The sequence below is a fragment of the Toxorhynchites rutilus genome, chromosome 3 (assembly GCF_029784135.1).
Source record: "Toxorhynchites rutilus septentrionalis strain SRP chromosome 3, ASM2978413v1, whole genome shotgun sequence".
Classification (NCBI taxonomy): Eukaryota; Metazoa; Arthropoda; class Insecta; order Diptera; family Culicidae; genus Toxorhynchites; species Toxorhynchites rutilus.
Genome location: NC_073746.1, coordinates 71,407,528 through 71,422,338, shown reverse-complemented (window position 1 = coordinate 71,422,338; position 14,811 = coordinate 71,407,528). Strand labels below are relative to the sequence as shown.

General features: G+C 35.6%; 1 protein-coding gene across 4 annotated transcripts in view; it reads right to left on the bottom strand.

Moving 5' to 3' along the window:
• The window catches only part of LOC129779122 (putative uncharacterized protein DDB_G0271606), a 634,240-nt gene that overhangs the window by 190,225 nt on the left and 429,204 nt on the right, over positions 1-14,811 (bottom strand). For all 4 annotated transcript variants that reach the window (XM_055786396.1, XM_055786397.1, XM_055786394.1 and 1 more), the window contains exon 3: positions 1,934-2,086. In XM_055786396.1, the coding sequence (XP_055642371.1) occupies positions 1,934-2,086 (153 nt within the window). The remainder of the gene's footprint in view (positions 1-1,933; positions 2,087-14,811) is intronic.

The window sequence follows — 14,811 nt, the reverse complement described above, 5'->3', positions numbered from 1 at the left end:
TGTAGCCATAGTTTGTACGAGAAAACGATATTCGTAGAAAACTATGAGACCTAAGGTTTCTACTTTGTATGTTGAAAATGATTTTCTACAGATGCTCTGACTCATAGTAGACTCATAGTAGACTAGCTTCAGTAGACTGATAGTTACTCATAGTTAGCATTCGTAGTCGCTACCTTCATTTTGAAAAATCAATCTCTGACATGGACGGGAGAAAGTTTACCAAATGATATTGAATGTTTGATATTCGCTAGGGAACCACACTATAGAGGCGACCCTTCTGGCCTTCGGGCGGCGAATATCATACTAACGTTCCTTCCCTTCCCCTGGTAACTGTAGGAACGTGGCCGTTGTCTTTATTGACTATTTAATGCTCGAATCATCGAAACTTGCACAATGAGAATGATTTGCTACTCCCGAGCGTCATTCAGTGTGTTCTTTGTGCAATTTCGCTGGTTCAAGTCAATCACGGAGAGCAACTACGAATTATACAGTCTACCCAAGCTCAAGCTCAAATGATATTGAGTGTTTGAATGACTGGAAGTATGGAAACTAGCAGATATGGTAGGAAAATTTATGAATCATCGACGAGTTGTGAAGACGTGACAAATAAGTTGAAGATTGGATTGCTTACTTCTCACATACCAAATTCTGAATTTCCTCACTTAGATTTTACATCAAATTAAAAATATATATATGAGAAATTGCCTTCATCACTACACCAGGTTTACTTTCTGATTTCAAAATCGACGTAGAAATATGTAACGAGACAGAAAAATAATTTTTGGAGTATACTCATGAGAATTCTGCATATACTGTTATTCTTTTAACATCCAGATGAAACAAAGGAGCTTGAAAAAATCATAGAATTTGTGGTCAAATAAAATATTCCCGATTCGCGTCGATACATAAATATCTGGGAATTTAAGAATCAATATTGAAAAAAAATAATGCTAAATGACTTCGGAATCTCATTTGATCGAATTGACGTAATGAAAAGGCAAAGTAAGGGGGCCTCCGTAGCCACATTGGTTGCGCGTTCGCTTAGTAAGCGATCGATCGTGAGTTCAAAACTCAGGGCCCCCATTGACCATCTTTGTGTTGTTACAGAATAACTACGTCCACGCAACAATCATCAGCGATGGAGATCGATCCACGGTCGAAATAAGATCGATTCATCCATACAACTGCTCTGCTCTGCAAGAAACATCGGGCTGCTGTTCTATAAATAACTCAACAATGGATCAACGACTGTCTCCGCTGTCCAGTCTTAACTGGATAATGGAAGAACAGATAGAAAACTCCTACGCCTAAATGGCTACTGTGTAAATGTGTACCATTGCAATGGTATAGAAGGGAATACTCTAACGCCGAAAAATGGCAACTGTGTAATGTGCTAATTATAGATAAATATGTGACATGTACACGATTAAAATTCGGCTCTGTTACAGCTAAAATACTAATGAGCCTAAAATAAACAAAAGGGATAAAAAAAGGCAAAGTAATTTGAACAATTTAAAAAAAAAATTCAAATCGATTGAAATCTAAATTCAAGTATTGTTGCAATATTGTATTATTACAAGCACTTCGAAAAAAATAATCAAAAAATATTGGATTTGCAAATATTAGCGCAAGAAGTAGATGAAATCAACAATTTACTGAGTACGCATAATGCGTAAAATTATGCGATGAACACCATCCGAATTGGAGGTCTAAACTCCCATCAAACGCTGCGTGTGGCCTCCAAACTGCGGAAGCGTAACCGCTCGACAAATGTTTCCTCTTTCCTATCATTTTTCGTTATCATCCGCCGAAAATCTTTCAATATTTTGCCTTGGACCTTGCCAACACCTACCGAAAGGAGGGGCACAAGGCTCGATGAGCTACGATTATAATACTTCTTCCACAGGCAGAAGGTATCAACACAAAATCTTACCTGTGCACTTCCGCTCAACCTGGCGGCGTAGCTGAGAAAGCTCTGCAGCGACTTCTGCGTTTGATGCGCCACTCGTCGGAACCGGTGGCAGGTCTCCAGCTGATCGCGGCAGGAACTACACACCACTGTTGGCAGACCATCTTTCGGTGTGATCTGAAAAGGGAGGAGAGAACGGAGAGAAAAAAAAAACATAATCAACAGGTGAGTTACTGTCATTGAACTGGAACGGCTGGGGCAGGTGATTTGAATGGATGGATGGATGGATCATCTGCATAATGGTGGTGGGCTTAAGGATCGATGGTTTGATTGCTCAAGCAACCAGATGACATCGCGATTTTTTCAAGCCCAAGCCCCGGCGGCATCATTTGCGTATTTTGTAGCAGCAAAGCAAAAAATCCGATTCGCATCAATGAACAGGCCCCCGGCAGATGGTTACGGTGGCAACGGCGGAGGTGACGACGATGAAATGATGAACAGTACGGACAAAAACACAAAATGAGCAAACAAGCAATATTAAAACGGGGGAAGGGGGCGGTACGCGGCTACTAGCGATGTTGAGGTGAAATACACACATTAACCGACCGGGCAGAACTATTGCTGCAGCTTACAAATTGAATAATGGTAATCATTTTAATCGAGTTAGAAGAAAATGAAACGAATCTTCACGCTCTCCGTGCGGCCGGCGTTGGTTATCCGGGCCGGAAAGAAGAAGAAGTACAAGGCAGCAGCAGAAAATGACGGATGGAAGGAAGGAGCAATTGCCGGTGCGGTAATTGCGTAATTTGTTGAATCAAACAAGTGTGGGAAGTGCATAAAGTAATGATGATGATGATGCTGATAATATGTGGAAAATAAGAAGGAGGCATAAACATGTTGTGAGACATACGAAAATTATGATTTCATGCATAATTATAGGTCTCTGAATATTTGGCAATGCAAACCTGTGATTATTGGCGTTTCGGAGAACGCCTTCAGAAACACTGAATCCTTCGATTCTTGTATCGATTAATTGGGAAACTCGAGATTATGGAAACCAAGTTCCACTACTTATCGTGACCGCAGAGTACCGCAGAGATCTGATTTGCAAATGTGCTCGGCGCGTTAACGGTTATAATTTATTAGATGGAAAATTATACAATTATACCGGTTTCGATGGTGCGCGATATCTGACCGAATGGGAGGACGACGATAGCAGCGGTCGGTCAGTGGCTAATCATAGGATACGCCACCACGCGGCCGGCCATCCAGTGTGGGTTTTATGATAATGATTATGTTCATACGTGAATAATTAACTACATTCCAGAGGCAGCCCCAAGCGGGGGTTGCATTTCATGCGTAAAATTTGTAGCAGCTTGGGAACTCGTACAAGAGAGCCATAGAATGGCACAGTACATACTACAAATTGCCGAGGGCGAGAGTAATTTGTAGATCCTGTCCAACTGGATAATCGACCTAGAGTGGTTCAACAGTTTAAAGAATACAATTGCAAAGAATACACAAAGTACGAGTTATGTTATTATTTGGATAGGAAATAATAACATTAGCATTGACGTTGATATTCAGTTTTCATTTTTTTTATTGGAAAATGACAGGCTAATACATCTGGCAGGAAAACTCGAACTGGACCACATAGTAGAAGACCTAGTTGCTTTTTACCATTGATATCTTCATTCTGGATATTTCGATTTTTTACACTTTTTTTGGGTTTACAAATTTTCTACGTGAAGCAACTAAACAGCAGAAAAGAGAACTCAGTTTCGCCAGCTACGTGATTGAGTTTCGACTTCATCTGCTTGGAAAGAAAGCTGCATAAAATTCCAACAGTAGTTAGCAAGGATTGCATAGGTTTTCTCGAAGAAATAAAACCGACAAAACAAATTTGATGTAATTATAATTGTAATTCATTCCCGACTAGTCATGCATGCATCTTGGTTATTGTCATATGAAATATAATATACAACATTACAGAGATTTTTTATTTAACTAATTAACAAAGGTAACAAAAATGTCAAAATAAAAACGTTTTATACATTTGTTTGAGTAATTATTTTTAGTTAGGCGTAAAAGAATTGACAAAGTGCTGCAAAATATCTCGAGTGGCTGGTTCATCACGCGATAAAAGCTACGAATGCGAATTGATATGTGATGCAGTGATACGAACTCATTTTTTCACCGGAATTCAATCTTGGGGGTTAAATTTGAATCAACCATCAAAATTCGTTCGCAAAAATTTCTGTATTTTTTGTAACTTTTTTGTTTATTTTTATATTTTTGTAATTTTTGTAATTTTTGTAATTTTTGTAATTTTTGTAATTTTTGTAATTTTTGTAATTTTTGTAATTTTTGTAATTTTTGTAATTTTTGTAATTTTTGTAATTTTTGTAATTTTTGTAATTTTTGTAATTTTTGTAATTTTTGTAATTTTTGTAATTTTTGTAATTTTTGTAATTTTTGTAATTTTTGTAATTTTTGTAATTTTTGTAATTTTTGTAATTTTTGTAATTTTTGTAATTTTTGTAATTTTTGTAATTTTTGTAATTTTTGTAATTTTTGTAATTTTTGTAATTTTTGTAATTTTTGTAATTTTTGTAATTTTTGTAATTTTTGTAATTTTTGTAATTTTTGTAATTTTTGTAATTTTTGTAATTTTTGTAATTTTTGTAATTTTTGTAGTTTTTGTAATTTTTGTAATTTTTGTAATTTTTGTAATTTTTGTAATTTTTGTAATTTTTGTAATTTTTGTAATTTTTCAATGAGTGTCGAATGAGTAGAAAAGTTGAATAAAATCTCAAAGCAGATTGTCAAATTAACTCCTTAGCATTAACATGTACATGTGTCTACAGCAACACTGAAATACTGAACTTATCGAATATCCAAATAGTTCTTCAGTATCTTAGCAAATTATATCTTCAACGCTCGCAAAAACACTATTTCCCAAAGAAATAATACACAAATTATGCTACGCAGCACCTTTCGCAGTTTTTTCACCGCAGGCAACATAAATTCCGCACCGAATCGTTTGTATATCACTACCACCATTGACAACGCATAAAAATAAAAATGAAAACCGTATGAGCCGGTATGAAAACCGACGCGAATTACCTTTTCAGATAATCATCAAACTTCGTTCGCAGCAGAAATATTTTTTAACGTTAAAACTTTTTCACAAGAAGGTGACCCATTTCCTGTTCTGACAGACTTACTGAAAGGTGTAGTCTTACGTCAAAGAGATCAAAACGCGCTATTCATGTTTTGTGCATATTCTGTGAATGCATTCTGGAGCAACAAAATTTGCACATCCACTCAAAGCGCTAGCAATGAAAATTGGAGTTGACTATTGTTTGTTTGTTTCTATTATGGAGACTTCAAACTTTTACCGTTCATTCGTCTGTTGTCTTGGAAAATGCAATTAGGAAAACGAACGCAAAATTATAACTATCGGTCTTAAATAGGCCTCTAAATCTCCTCACTGCCTGAATATATTTTTCGCAAACTCATGAGAACAACAACAATGTGCGCGTGTGATGAAGAAAAAATACAGAAGCACTCACCACCAGACAACATGAAAATTGATGCGGTACTTTAACCGAACAAAATTTCTATGTGTGTTGGTGCAGAAGCATCAGAGCGGATGCTCACGATTCTCCGGTGCGAACGTGCCTGGATGGTTGCTTGAACCTGCAAGCCCACAGTGGAAACTTTTTTGGCAAAAGTGTTCTGGAAAGAACTGATAAATTAACTCCTTACGCTTGGTGAACGGTGGAATCAAACACGTTGCGGCAGGGGCAAAGTATTAACACGCGCGGCGTATTTTCGTTCACGTTGTGACATTAGAATTGAAACTCGCTTGAGGTGGCTGTTGCTGCATTGATATCGATGTACTCAAAATGTACTTTGTTTCGACTCTTTGGCCGGTACAACTTGAAGATAGCAAAATGAACCAATCGAAACGTGAGGTATAGCGCGTAACGATAATGTTTGACATTTTACAAACATTTGATTGTTTTTTTTTGCTGTGATAGAATCGTAGATACAGTCCTAATCGATTGATGCAAACATCTTCGTGATTGATCAAGACAGTTGTAAGAGTCCGAAATCCTAAATTATTCCTTACATGTTCAGATTCTAGATTTTCATTTCACATCCCATATCTTACATTCGAACGGCGTTCTGCTACTGAAACCTATGAAATTTATCCGAAGATAGAATCGGGTATCAGAAACCATATTTTAGTCAATAGGACTTTCAAAATTTTGGAATTCTGGAATGCTGGAAATCTGATGGGTTGAAATTTCAAAATTATAGAAGATGTCGAGGAGAGTTTGGTTTCGCATTGGTTTTTTCATATCGTTTGGTGGAAAGTGTTTGTGTATGATTAAATCACACGTAAGCATTTTTCATTTATGCTGTTGTGCTACACAAACCATTCGGTTCCGATTTTAAGTTGCTGTTCTGCGAAAGGTGCTGCATAGCATAATTTGCAGATTATTTCTTTGGGAAATAGTGTTTTTGGAAGCGTTGGAGTTGTAGTCTTGCTAAGATTCTTATTAACTACAAGAATGTTCAAAAACATCAATGTTTTAGTGTCGCTGTCGAGAAATCAACGTGCTGAGCGTTAATCTGCCAGATCTGTAAATTTTGTAAATTTTCTAATTTTAGTTAATTTTGTATCTTTAGTTTATTTTAGTTATTTTAGCAATTTTAGTAATTATAGTAATTTTAGTAATTTTAGTAATTTTAGTAATTTTAGTAATTTTAGTAAATTTAGTAAATTTAGTAATTTTAGTAATTTTAGTAATTTTAGTAATTTTATTAATTTTATTAATTTTATTAATTTTTGTAATTTTAATAATTTTTGTAATTTTGGTGATTTTAGTAATTTTAGTAATTTTAGTAATTTCAGTAATTTTAGTAATTTTAGTAATTTTATTAAATTTAGTAATTTTAGTAGTTTTAGTAATTTTAGTGATTTTAGTAATTTTAGTAATTTTAGTAATTTTAGTAATTTTAGTAATTTTAGTAATTTTAGTAATTTTAGTAATTTTAGTAATTTTAGTAATTTTAGTAATTTTAGTAATTTTAGTAATTTTAGTAATTTTAGTAATTTTAGTAATTTTAGTAAATTTAGTAATTTTAGTAATTTTAGTATTTTTAGTATTTTTAGTAATTTTAGTGATTTTAGTAATTTTAGTAATTTTAGTAATTTTAGTAATTTTAGTAATTTTAGTAATTTTAGTAATTTTAGTAATTTTAGTAATTTTAGTAATTTTAGTAATTTTAGTAATTTTAGTAATTTTAGTAATTTTAGTAATTTTAGTAATTTTAGTAATTTTAGTAATTTTAGTAATTTTAGTAATTTTAGTAATTTTAGTAATTTTAGTAATTTTAGTAATTTTAGTAATTTTAGCAATTTTAGTAGTTTTAGTAATTTTAGTAATTTAAGTATTTTTTTAGTTTTGTAATTTTTGATTTTATATAATTCTTGTAACATTTGTAATTTCTAGAATTTTCAGAATTACTGAAATATTTAAAATCTTTAGGATTCAAATTTCTTTGGAAATTTTATCATTTTTAGAATTTTGAAAAATTTTCGGAGTTTCCAGCATTTTCGGATTTTTTTTATATAACTTTCAGAATTTCCCAATTGTTTTTCAATCTTTATAATTTTTGAGTTTTTAAATTTTTAATAATTTTTGAATTTTCTAGAATTGGTAGAATTTTAAAAAACATTAAAAATATTGCTTGTGATTTTTCTTAAATTTTAAGATTTGTTGATTTCTTGGATTTTAATTCTCATAATTTGATAATTTTAGTATCATTATTTGAATCATTTTTATATTTCTTATAACGTTTATAATTTTTACAATTTATAATCTTTAAATTTTTTTAAATGTTTGATTTTTTTGTAATTTTTGTAATGTTTGTAATGTTTCATAATGTTTGATTTTTTTGTAATTTTTGTAATGTTTGTAATGTTTGTAATGTTTGTAATGTTTGTAATGTTTGTAATGTTTGTAATGTTTGTAATGTTTGTAATGTTTGTAATGTTTGTAATGTTTGTAATGTTTGTAATGTTTGTAATGTTTGTAATGTTTGTAATGTTTGTAATGTTTGTAATGTTTGTAATGTTTGTAATGTTTGTAATGTTTGTAATGTTTGTAATGTTTGTAATGTTTGTAATGTTTGTAATGTTTGTAATGTTTGTAATGTTTGTAATGTTTGTAATGTTTGTAGTGTTTGTAATGTTTGTAATGTTTGTAATGTTTGTAATGTTTGTAATGTTTGTAATGTTTGTAATGTTTGTAATGTTTGTAATGTTTGTAATGTTTGTAATGTTTGTAATGTTTGTAATGTTTGTAATGTTTGTAATGTTTGTAATGTTTGTAATGTTTGTAATGTTTGTAATGTTTGTAATGTTTGTAATGTTTGTAATGTTTGTATTTTTTGTAATTTTTGTAATTCAGTAAAACTTTGATTATTTTTTAAATTTTTATAATTTCAGTAATTTTAGTAATTTTAGTTACACCCTGGTTTTTTTTTACGCGGGGGATACGTACCTCGTAAAAAAAACGCGTAAAAAAAACCGCGGTAATTGGAAAATCCGCGTAAAAATAACCGCGTTAATTGGAAAATCCGCTTAAAAAAACGCGTTTATTCGAAAATCCGCGTAAAAAACCGTGGTAATTGGAAAATCCGCGTTAATTGGAAACTCCCCGTAAAGAAAAAAAGGTCACATAAAAATCCTCTTGAGAATCGTGATGGGGTGCGGCATACGCTCTGAGGGAGCTTGAAAGGGAGAGATATGAACTGAGAGAGAGAAGTGATGTTGCTCAGGTTTACGCGCAAAAATAGGAAAATCCGAGAAAAAAACCGCGTTAATTGGAAAATCCGAATTCGAGTAAACATTTATTGTAACTCATTAGATGGGCGATTTTAGGGGGTATGACGAAGCGAGGTGGAGTGTGACAAAGTAGTTGTCCAGCCTAAGGTAAATTTTATGGTTTCAATGCTCAAAAAGGTGCGCCTGAGGGAGAGATGTGATATTGCTCAGATTAAAAATAACATAACAAATTAATTTAAAAAAAACAAATGTTTAATATCTTTGTTTTTTAAATTAATAGAACACAGATTCAACCAAAAACTGATAGAATGTATCGTACAATGCTTAATCGCTATCGTAGATAACACCACATCGTCGGCGTTTCAACGGGCTATCGACAACCCATTCTTGCACAAGCTTTATGCTATCTCGAGATACTTCTTCTTGCACTTGCAGATTCATCAGCTAGCGACCCAGCTTGTATTTCTCCTGGAAATGCTTTCTCTGCAGCGCTAATTGCCTCTGTTCCAACTCTAACTGCTTCTGGTCTAATTCTTTCTGTTCTGTCAGGCATTTGCGTTGCAAAATCTGTCCTTCGACTTGACGTGGTCGTTCCCATCGAAACTGGCATAGGCGGTGGTGAACAACGCGGGCAAATTGAATCTGTGTTCGCTACAGATGCATCGAACCTGGCACATAGGTGCGGCACTAATATCCGTCAATAGCACTATGTTCCGTCATATGGTCTCAGGAAGCATGAGGGACAGATTTGATATTGCTCAGTTTTTTTTACGCGGTGACCGCGTTAAAAAAACCGCGTTAATTGGAAAATCCGCGTAAAAAAACCGCGTTAATTGGAAAATCCGCGTAAAAAAAACCTCGTAAAAAAACCGCGTAAAAAACCTGGGTGTATTTTCTTAATTTTTGTAATTTACTGAATTTTGATTATTTGGTATTTTTTTGCAATGTTTTGGAATTTTTGGATTGTTTTGAATTTGTTTTCGAATGTTTCTTCAGGATTTTAGATTTTTTAAATTTGTGGATTGTGTGAAATTTCGAAAAATTTTGGTTTTTGGTGAAATGATTTTGTAAAATAGAAATTAAATTGGAATTATTTGATTTTTTTTTTTTGCGATTTATTGAACTTTTTGGATTATTTTTCAATTTATTGAAAGTTTCTGCATTTTTTATAAATTTTTTGTAGTTTCAAGGTTTTCTCAGTTTTGGAAATTTTATGAATTTTAAAAAGTTTTGAATTATTTTCATTATGTTTAATATTTAGGATATATTGAAATTGAAATTTGTTTGAATTTTAGTTTTGTTTGAATTTTAGAAATTTTCACGATTGTTTTTATTACAAATGTACGTTTTGGATTTTTGATTCGAATTTTTGAATGTTTTTATGGAATCTGAATTTGAATCTGAATAGTTTGTTTAGTTTGTCATAGTTTGGAATACCAATCTGAAGATTGTGCGTTACGCACCCAGCTTAGATGACAGGGCTAAAAACAAATTAAAATAATCAAATATCAAATTTGTATCGCAACCCGCACAAATGTTTGTGGCCCCTACGAAAACAATTGTTGAGTACCGCTGATATAGATTAATGTTCAAATGATGCTGTGACAGTCTTTTTTATGAAACCTTATGCATCTCAAACAACCAACTTTGAAAGCAAAAATTCGACGAACGTTTAAAAGTCCAAACTTGTTTTAAAGTCAAACACACTGTCAGTGAGACATTGCTAAGCTTAGTCATGAATTTTCACAATAGTGACAAATTTCATCCGACGCTATGAAACACTCGGGTATTTACCTCAACAACCAGTAAGACCCTCGTCTGAGAAGTGCTACTCTATGATGTTATACACAAGCAAATATCCACCCACGCCACGGTCGGTCGGTAATGACACCAAGGAATGCTTCCTTCCGGGCGGTGTAGATCCTTTTTCACCTCCCATTAGCATTGGGTCGGTAGCAGCGAGTCGGTAAAACAAGACAAGCAAATAATACTACCAATTATCATTTCAGAACGTTTACTTTATTTTGTGTCCTTTCTTCTGTCTTTGTTTTTATATCATTGCGGTTGTTTATTTCGCCTGAAAATAATTTTACACATACTCGCCTGATGGTAACCTATTAGATCCCATCCGAAATGAGGCGCTATTTAGTACCCCGTGGGGGAGAGCCAACGGTTCATAGCGCGAATCGCGCCATCGACAGACAAACCTGAAGACCCAACTAAAATTGTTACTTTCAGAACGGAGAATCCCATTGATGCAAATGGTACGCTAATAAGCAACGAAATCGAACTTTTACCGCACTTTGCCCCGATGCGGTTGGGTGTGTTGTCTGTCGGTGAACTAATCGACAATTGCCGCATTGAGTAAAGCTCTCGAATGGGGTTTCTTCCCCAAACAAGTAGCAGCAACAGCAGCAGCAATATCTGGGCGCCCCGTCCTGGGAATGAAAAAGAATAGGAGGCGGGTGGGTTGCTAGCGGCGCAACAGCAGAGGGAAAAATCAATTTAAATGGCAAAAGATTGAATGTCATGCAATTGGCGGTGACTCGAGACCCCTGTTCCTCCTGTTCCTCACCACATCCCGCCCTACCAGAACTGCGCAATCACTCAGTTAGTGTTTATTACCGCCGGGCATACGAACGAACGAACCCACGGAGAGCCTCGTCGATTGCAGCGCATGGCTCAGCTTTCAGCAAATCCATAGACCGCCCACCTCCCTACTCGAATGGGTGAGAGGGGACACTCTAGTTCAGCTGCGACAGAGTCTTTTGCAGCATCGAGAAGTAATAAATTTCCCGTCGATTAATTGATAAATATGAGGAAAGACTATTCTTTCCTGCTTGCCTGCCTGCGAACGGCGTCGTACGAACCGTTGCGCAGCGGAGATTGGTGCATGATAAGAAAATCCTAAATAGACAGGGCCCTTCTGTCAGTTTTTCCCCCCACCACGCTTATTAGTATCACATCTCAGCGCCGGAGCAAAAGGAACGTGGATAAAGCGCAAAATGAATGAAGAAATTAAATCGAACAAACTACAAATGATCAATAAAAACGCAATCAACGTGAAAGTGGCCACATTGGCGGCGATGCAGCAATGCTGAGTCCACGGCGACGGTTGCCGCCTCGTTATGTTGGGCGCGCTTCTAGTGCGAACCCCTTGCAGATTAGGAGCTCTCCTGAGCAATTGGAAAACCTCGTGCGTGAACTAATTACTGTCGTGTTGGTAATAAGGCGAACGTCATGTTGTATTTATCCGGAAGGCAGGGACAGCGCCAGAAGTTTTCTTGTCCACAATTGTCATTGAGGGGCAAGATTGAAGATATGAGTCCACTTTTTATATTGTGAGCCTAATAACACCAGTTATTTGTCTTGAGAATAAACCGCTGTATTTTTTTCTATTCACCAACCGATCAACCGATATTTTTTAGATATTTTCCAAATGTGCGGGATGCTACTAAAACAAATCTTTTTCATAGTAAAATTTTTGTTACTAAAACTGTTTAGTTCTGCACCAAAGAACACGACGCTCCTAACGCTGAAAACACCTTACGTCACTTTTAACCCGGAAACAATAATTGAAATCACGGAAATTGAAAGATCGAATGAAAAAAATTATTTGTGATCAATCATCCACGACTTATCAGTCACCCAGTTAGCGACCGGACGACAGCAAGGTTTTCCAAATGGACCTTCTCACGACCGAGTTGGTTAGTTTAGTTTTTCAAAATGGTCTTTTTCAAGGCCAAGCGCGTGTAAACTGAGAAAGCTTAAAGCCTCTATAATTCAAAACTTCATCAAAAGCAGTCTTTCTTTATGCTGATGTCACACACAGCGGTTTTGCGGCTCGATTCTAGGGAATAATGAAAAATAGATATCGCACGGCATGGTGTAATTTTGTTCATGTCGATTTGCATGCCGTCTGGTGAAGAGTGCCCCCGTATTATTGCATCACATCTTATATCAATCTATACTGGGGTGTACGTTTAAAATTTCTGAAACCAGAGCGTTACGGTTGGGGGGCAACGTTTTGTGCGTTAATACCTGTTTGTCGGTTGAACAAAGCGTGAATGTCAATCACTTCATGCGAAAGACAACAGGTGGATGAGTAATGTTGGTTACTTATTGACCCAAAATCTTGTTCCGATAGCTCAAAACTGCTTCGAAAGCAAACTATTGAAATCGCAAAAATGGATAAATATGAAGCTGTCAGTGAAAGTTCTCTAAATACAGGGCGGACTCGATTATATTAGACTGTCAAAAAAGTCCTGCGGTATTTCCGCGAGGTGTCGTTGTAAGCGCGTAGTTCTAGTTGTATTCATTGTATCGAGTCATACTATAGCTTGTTGGAAAGGTATTTTTGCGCGCTATAATATCCTTGACAGTGTTTTGTTTGGTTAAGTCGTTCGTGAGTTATAGTGTCGCAAATATGGTGCAAAATAAAGTGAAAATCCGACATGTTTTACAGTAGCACTATGACAAAGGCAAAAATGCATCTCAAGCTGCCAATAAAATTTGTGCAGTTTATGGACCCGATACAGTTTCCATTTCCACCGCACAACGATGGTTTCAACGTTTTCGTTCTGGTGTAGAGGTCGTCGAAGATGCGCCGACAAAATCGCTGAATTAGCCGAGAAAGACCGGCATAGTAGCATCCGTAGCATCGGCCAAGAGCTGGGGATAAGTCATCAAACCGTTATTAACCATTTGAAGAAGCTTGGATTCACAAAGAAGCTCGATGTATGGGTGCCACACACGTTGACGCAAAAAAACATCTTTGACCGTATCGACGCATGTGAAAAGTGGGTCACTTACGAGCTTTAAAATTCATCAGTTCATTCATTTTACATACCATATCCAGAAACCAGAGAGTCGTTTTTGAGTTATGATTTTCCAAAGTTAACCGATGGTCCGAAAAAAATGCTTCGCCCCCCCCTTTTATTCAAAAATGAGTTTTTCCAAAAGTTTATAAAGTTTACGCAATAATAGGTCATATTTATCTTATCCGGTTTTGCATACAACAAACGTATATTGTTGTTTCATCAATCGCTTTTTCCTCGCATCGCGTAAAACAGTTGGAAAATCACTTTCCGCTGGCAATCTTCAGGATTTGGGGCTGTAAGTGTATGCGAGCAAGGAAAACAAATTTTGAACTTTTGAGCTTCTGAACCGATTCAGATGATCAGCATATCAAATTTAAGCCAATAAGCAATGATTCTTATTTTAAAAAATATAGTTTCAAACAATACATAAAAACCCAAATGGTCATCCTCTTAACACATTAAGGACCGCACGTTTTGGGGCAAACTTGTGCGCTTCATTTGTTCGGATTCCACGAATGAGATCGTTTCCTTCGGTGTGGATGAGACGAAGGCGAACCATCGGTAGGCCTTGTGAGATTCTTGGCAGACCAAGGAATTAACCATCAAGTGTAGAAAACACGAGTTATATCGTGTTCCATCCGTAACAGACAGAAAGCGAAACACGAGAAATCTCGTGAGCGGTCCGCAAAGTGTTAACCCAATCTTCTTTTTTATTATTTCTTATTTTGTGATTTTAGTATTTTTGTATACTTATTCTTTTTCTTCTTAAATGACACTAACGTTCCAAGAGGAACTTCGTCTTCGTCTTCGTCGTCTCCTCGTAGTATTACTTGCGTCATTTTTATTAGTAGTTACTTGAGATTTCAATGCCAAATAACACGCCTTGAATGCATTCTGAGTGGCAAGCCCTAGAATACGCGTGGCCGCAGTGCAAGTCGGAGAAAATTTCTTTGACGAAAAATTCCCCCGACCTGAACGGAAATTGAGCTCGAACCCTCGGCATGTTAGGTGTGACAATAACCAATCGGCTACGGGAGCATCACTTTTTGTAACATTCTACGACATCGTGAGCTGTGCCAACAATTGATGGTCGACATGGTAAAAAGCGAAGGTAGAGAGCGAATGATTGCGGTTCCTACGATACAGAAGTGGCATGAGAAAGAATAGATTCACTTGCGAGACGCTATCATGGGCAACATCGACACAGCCCTTGCCAT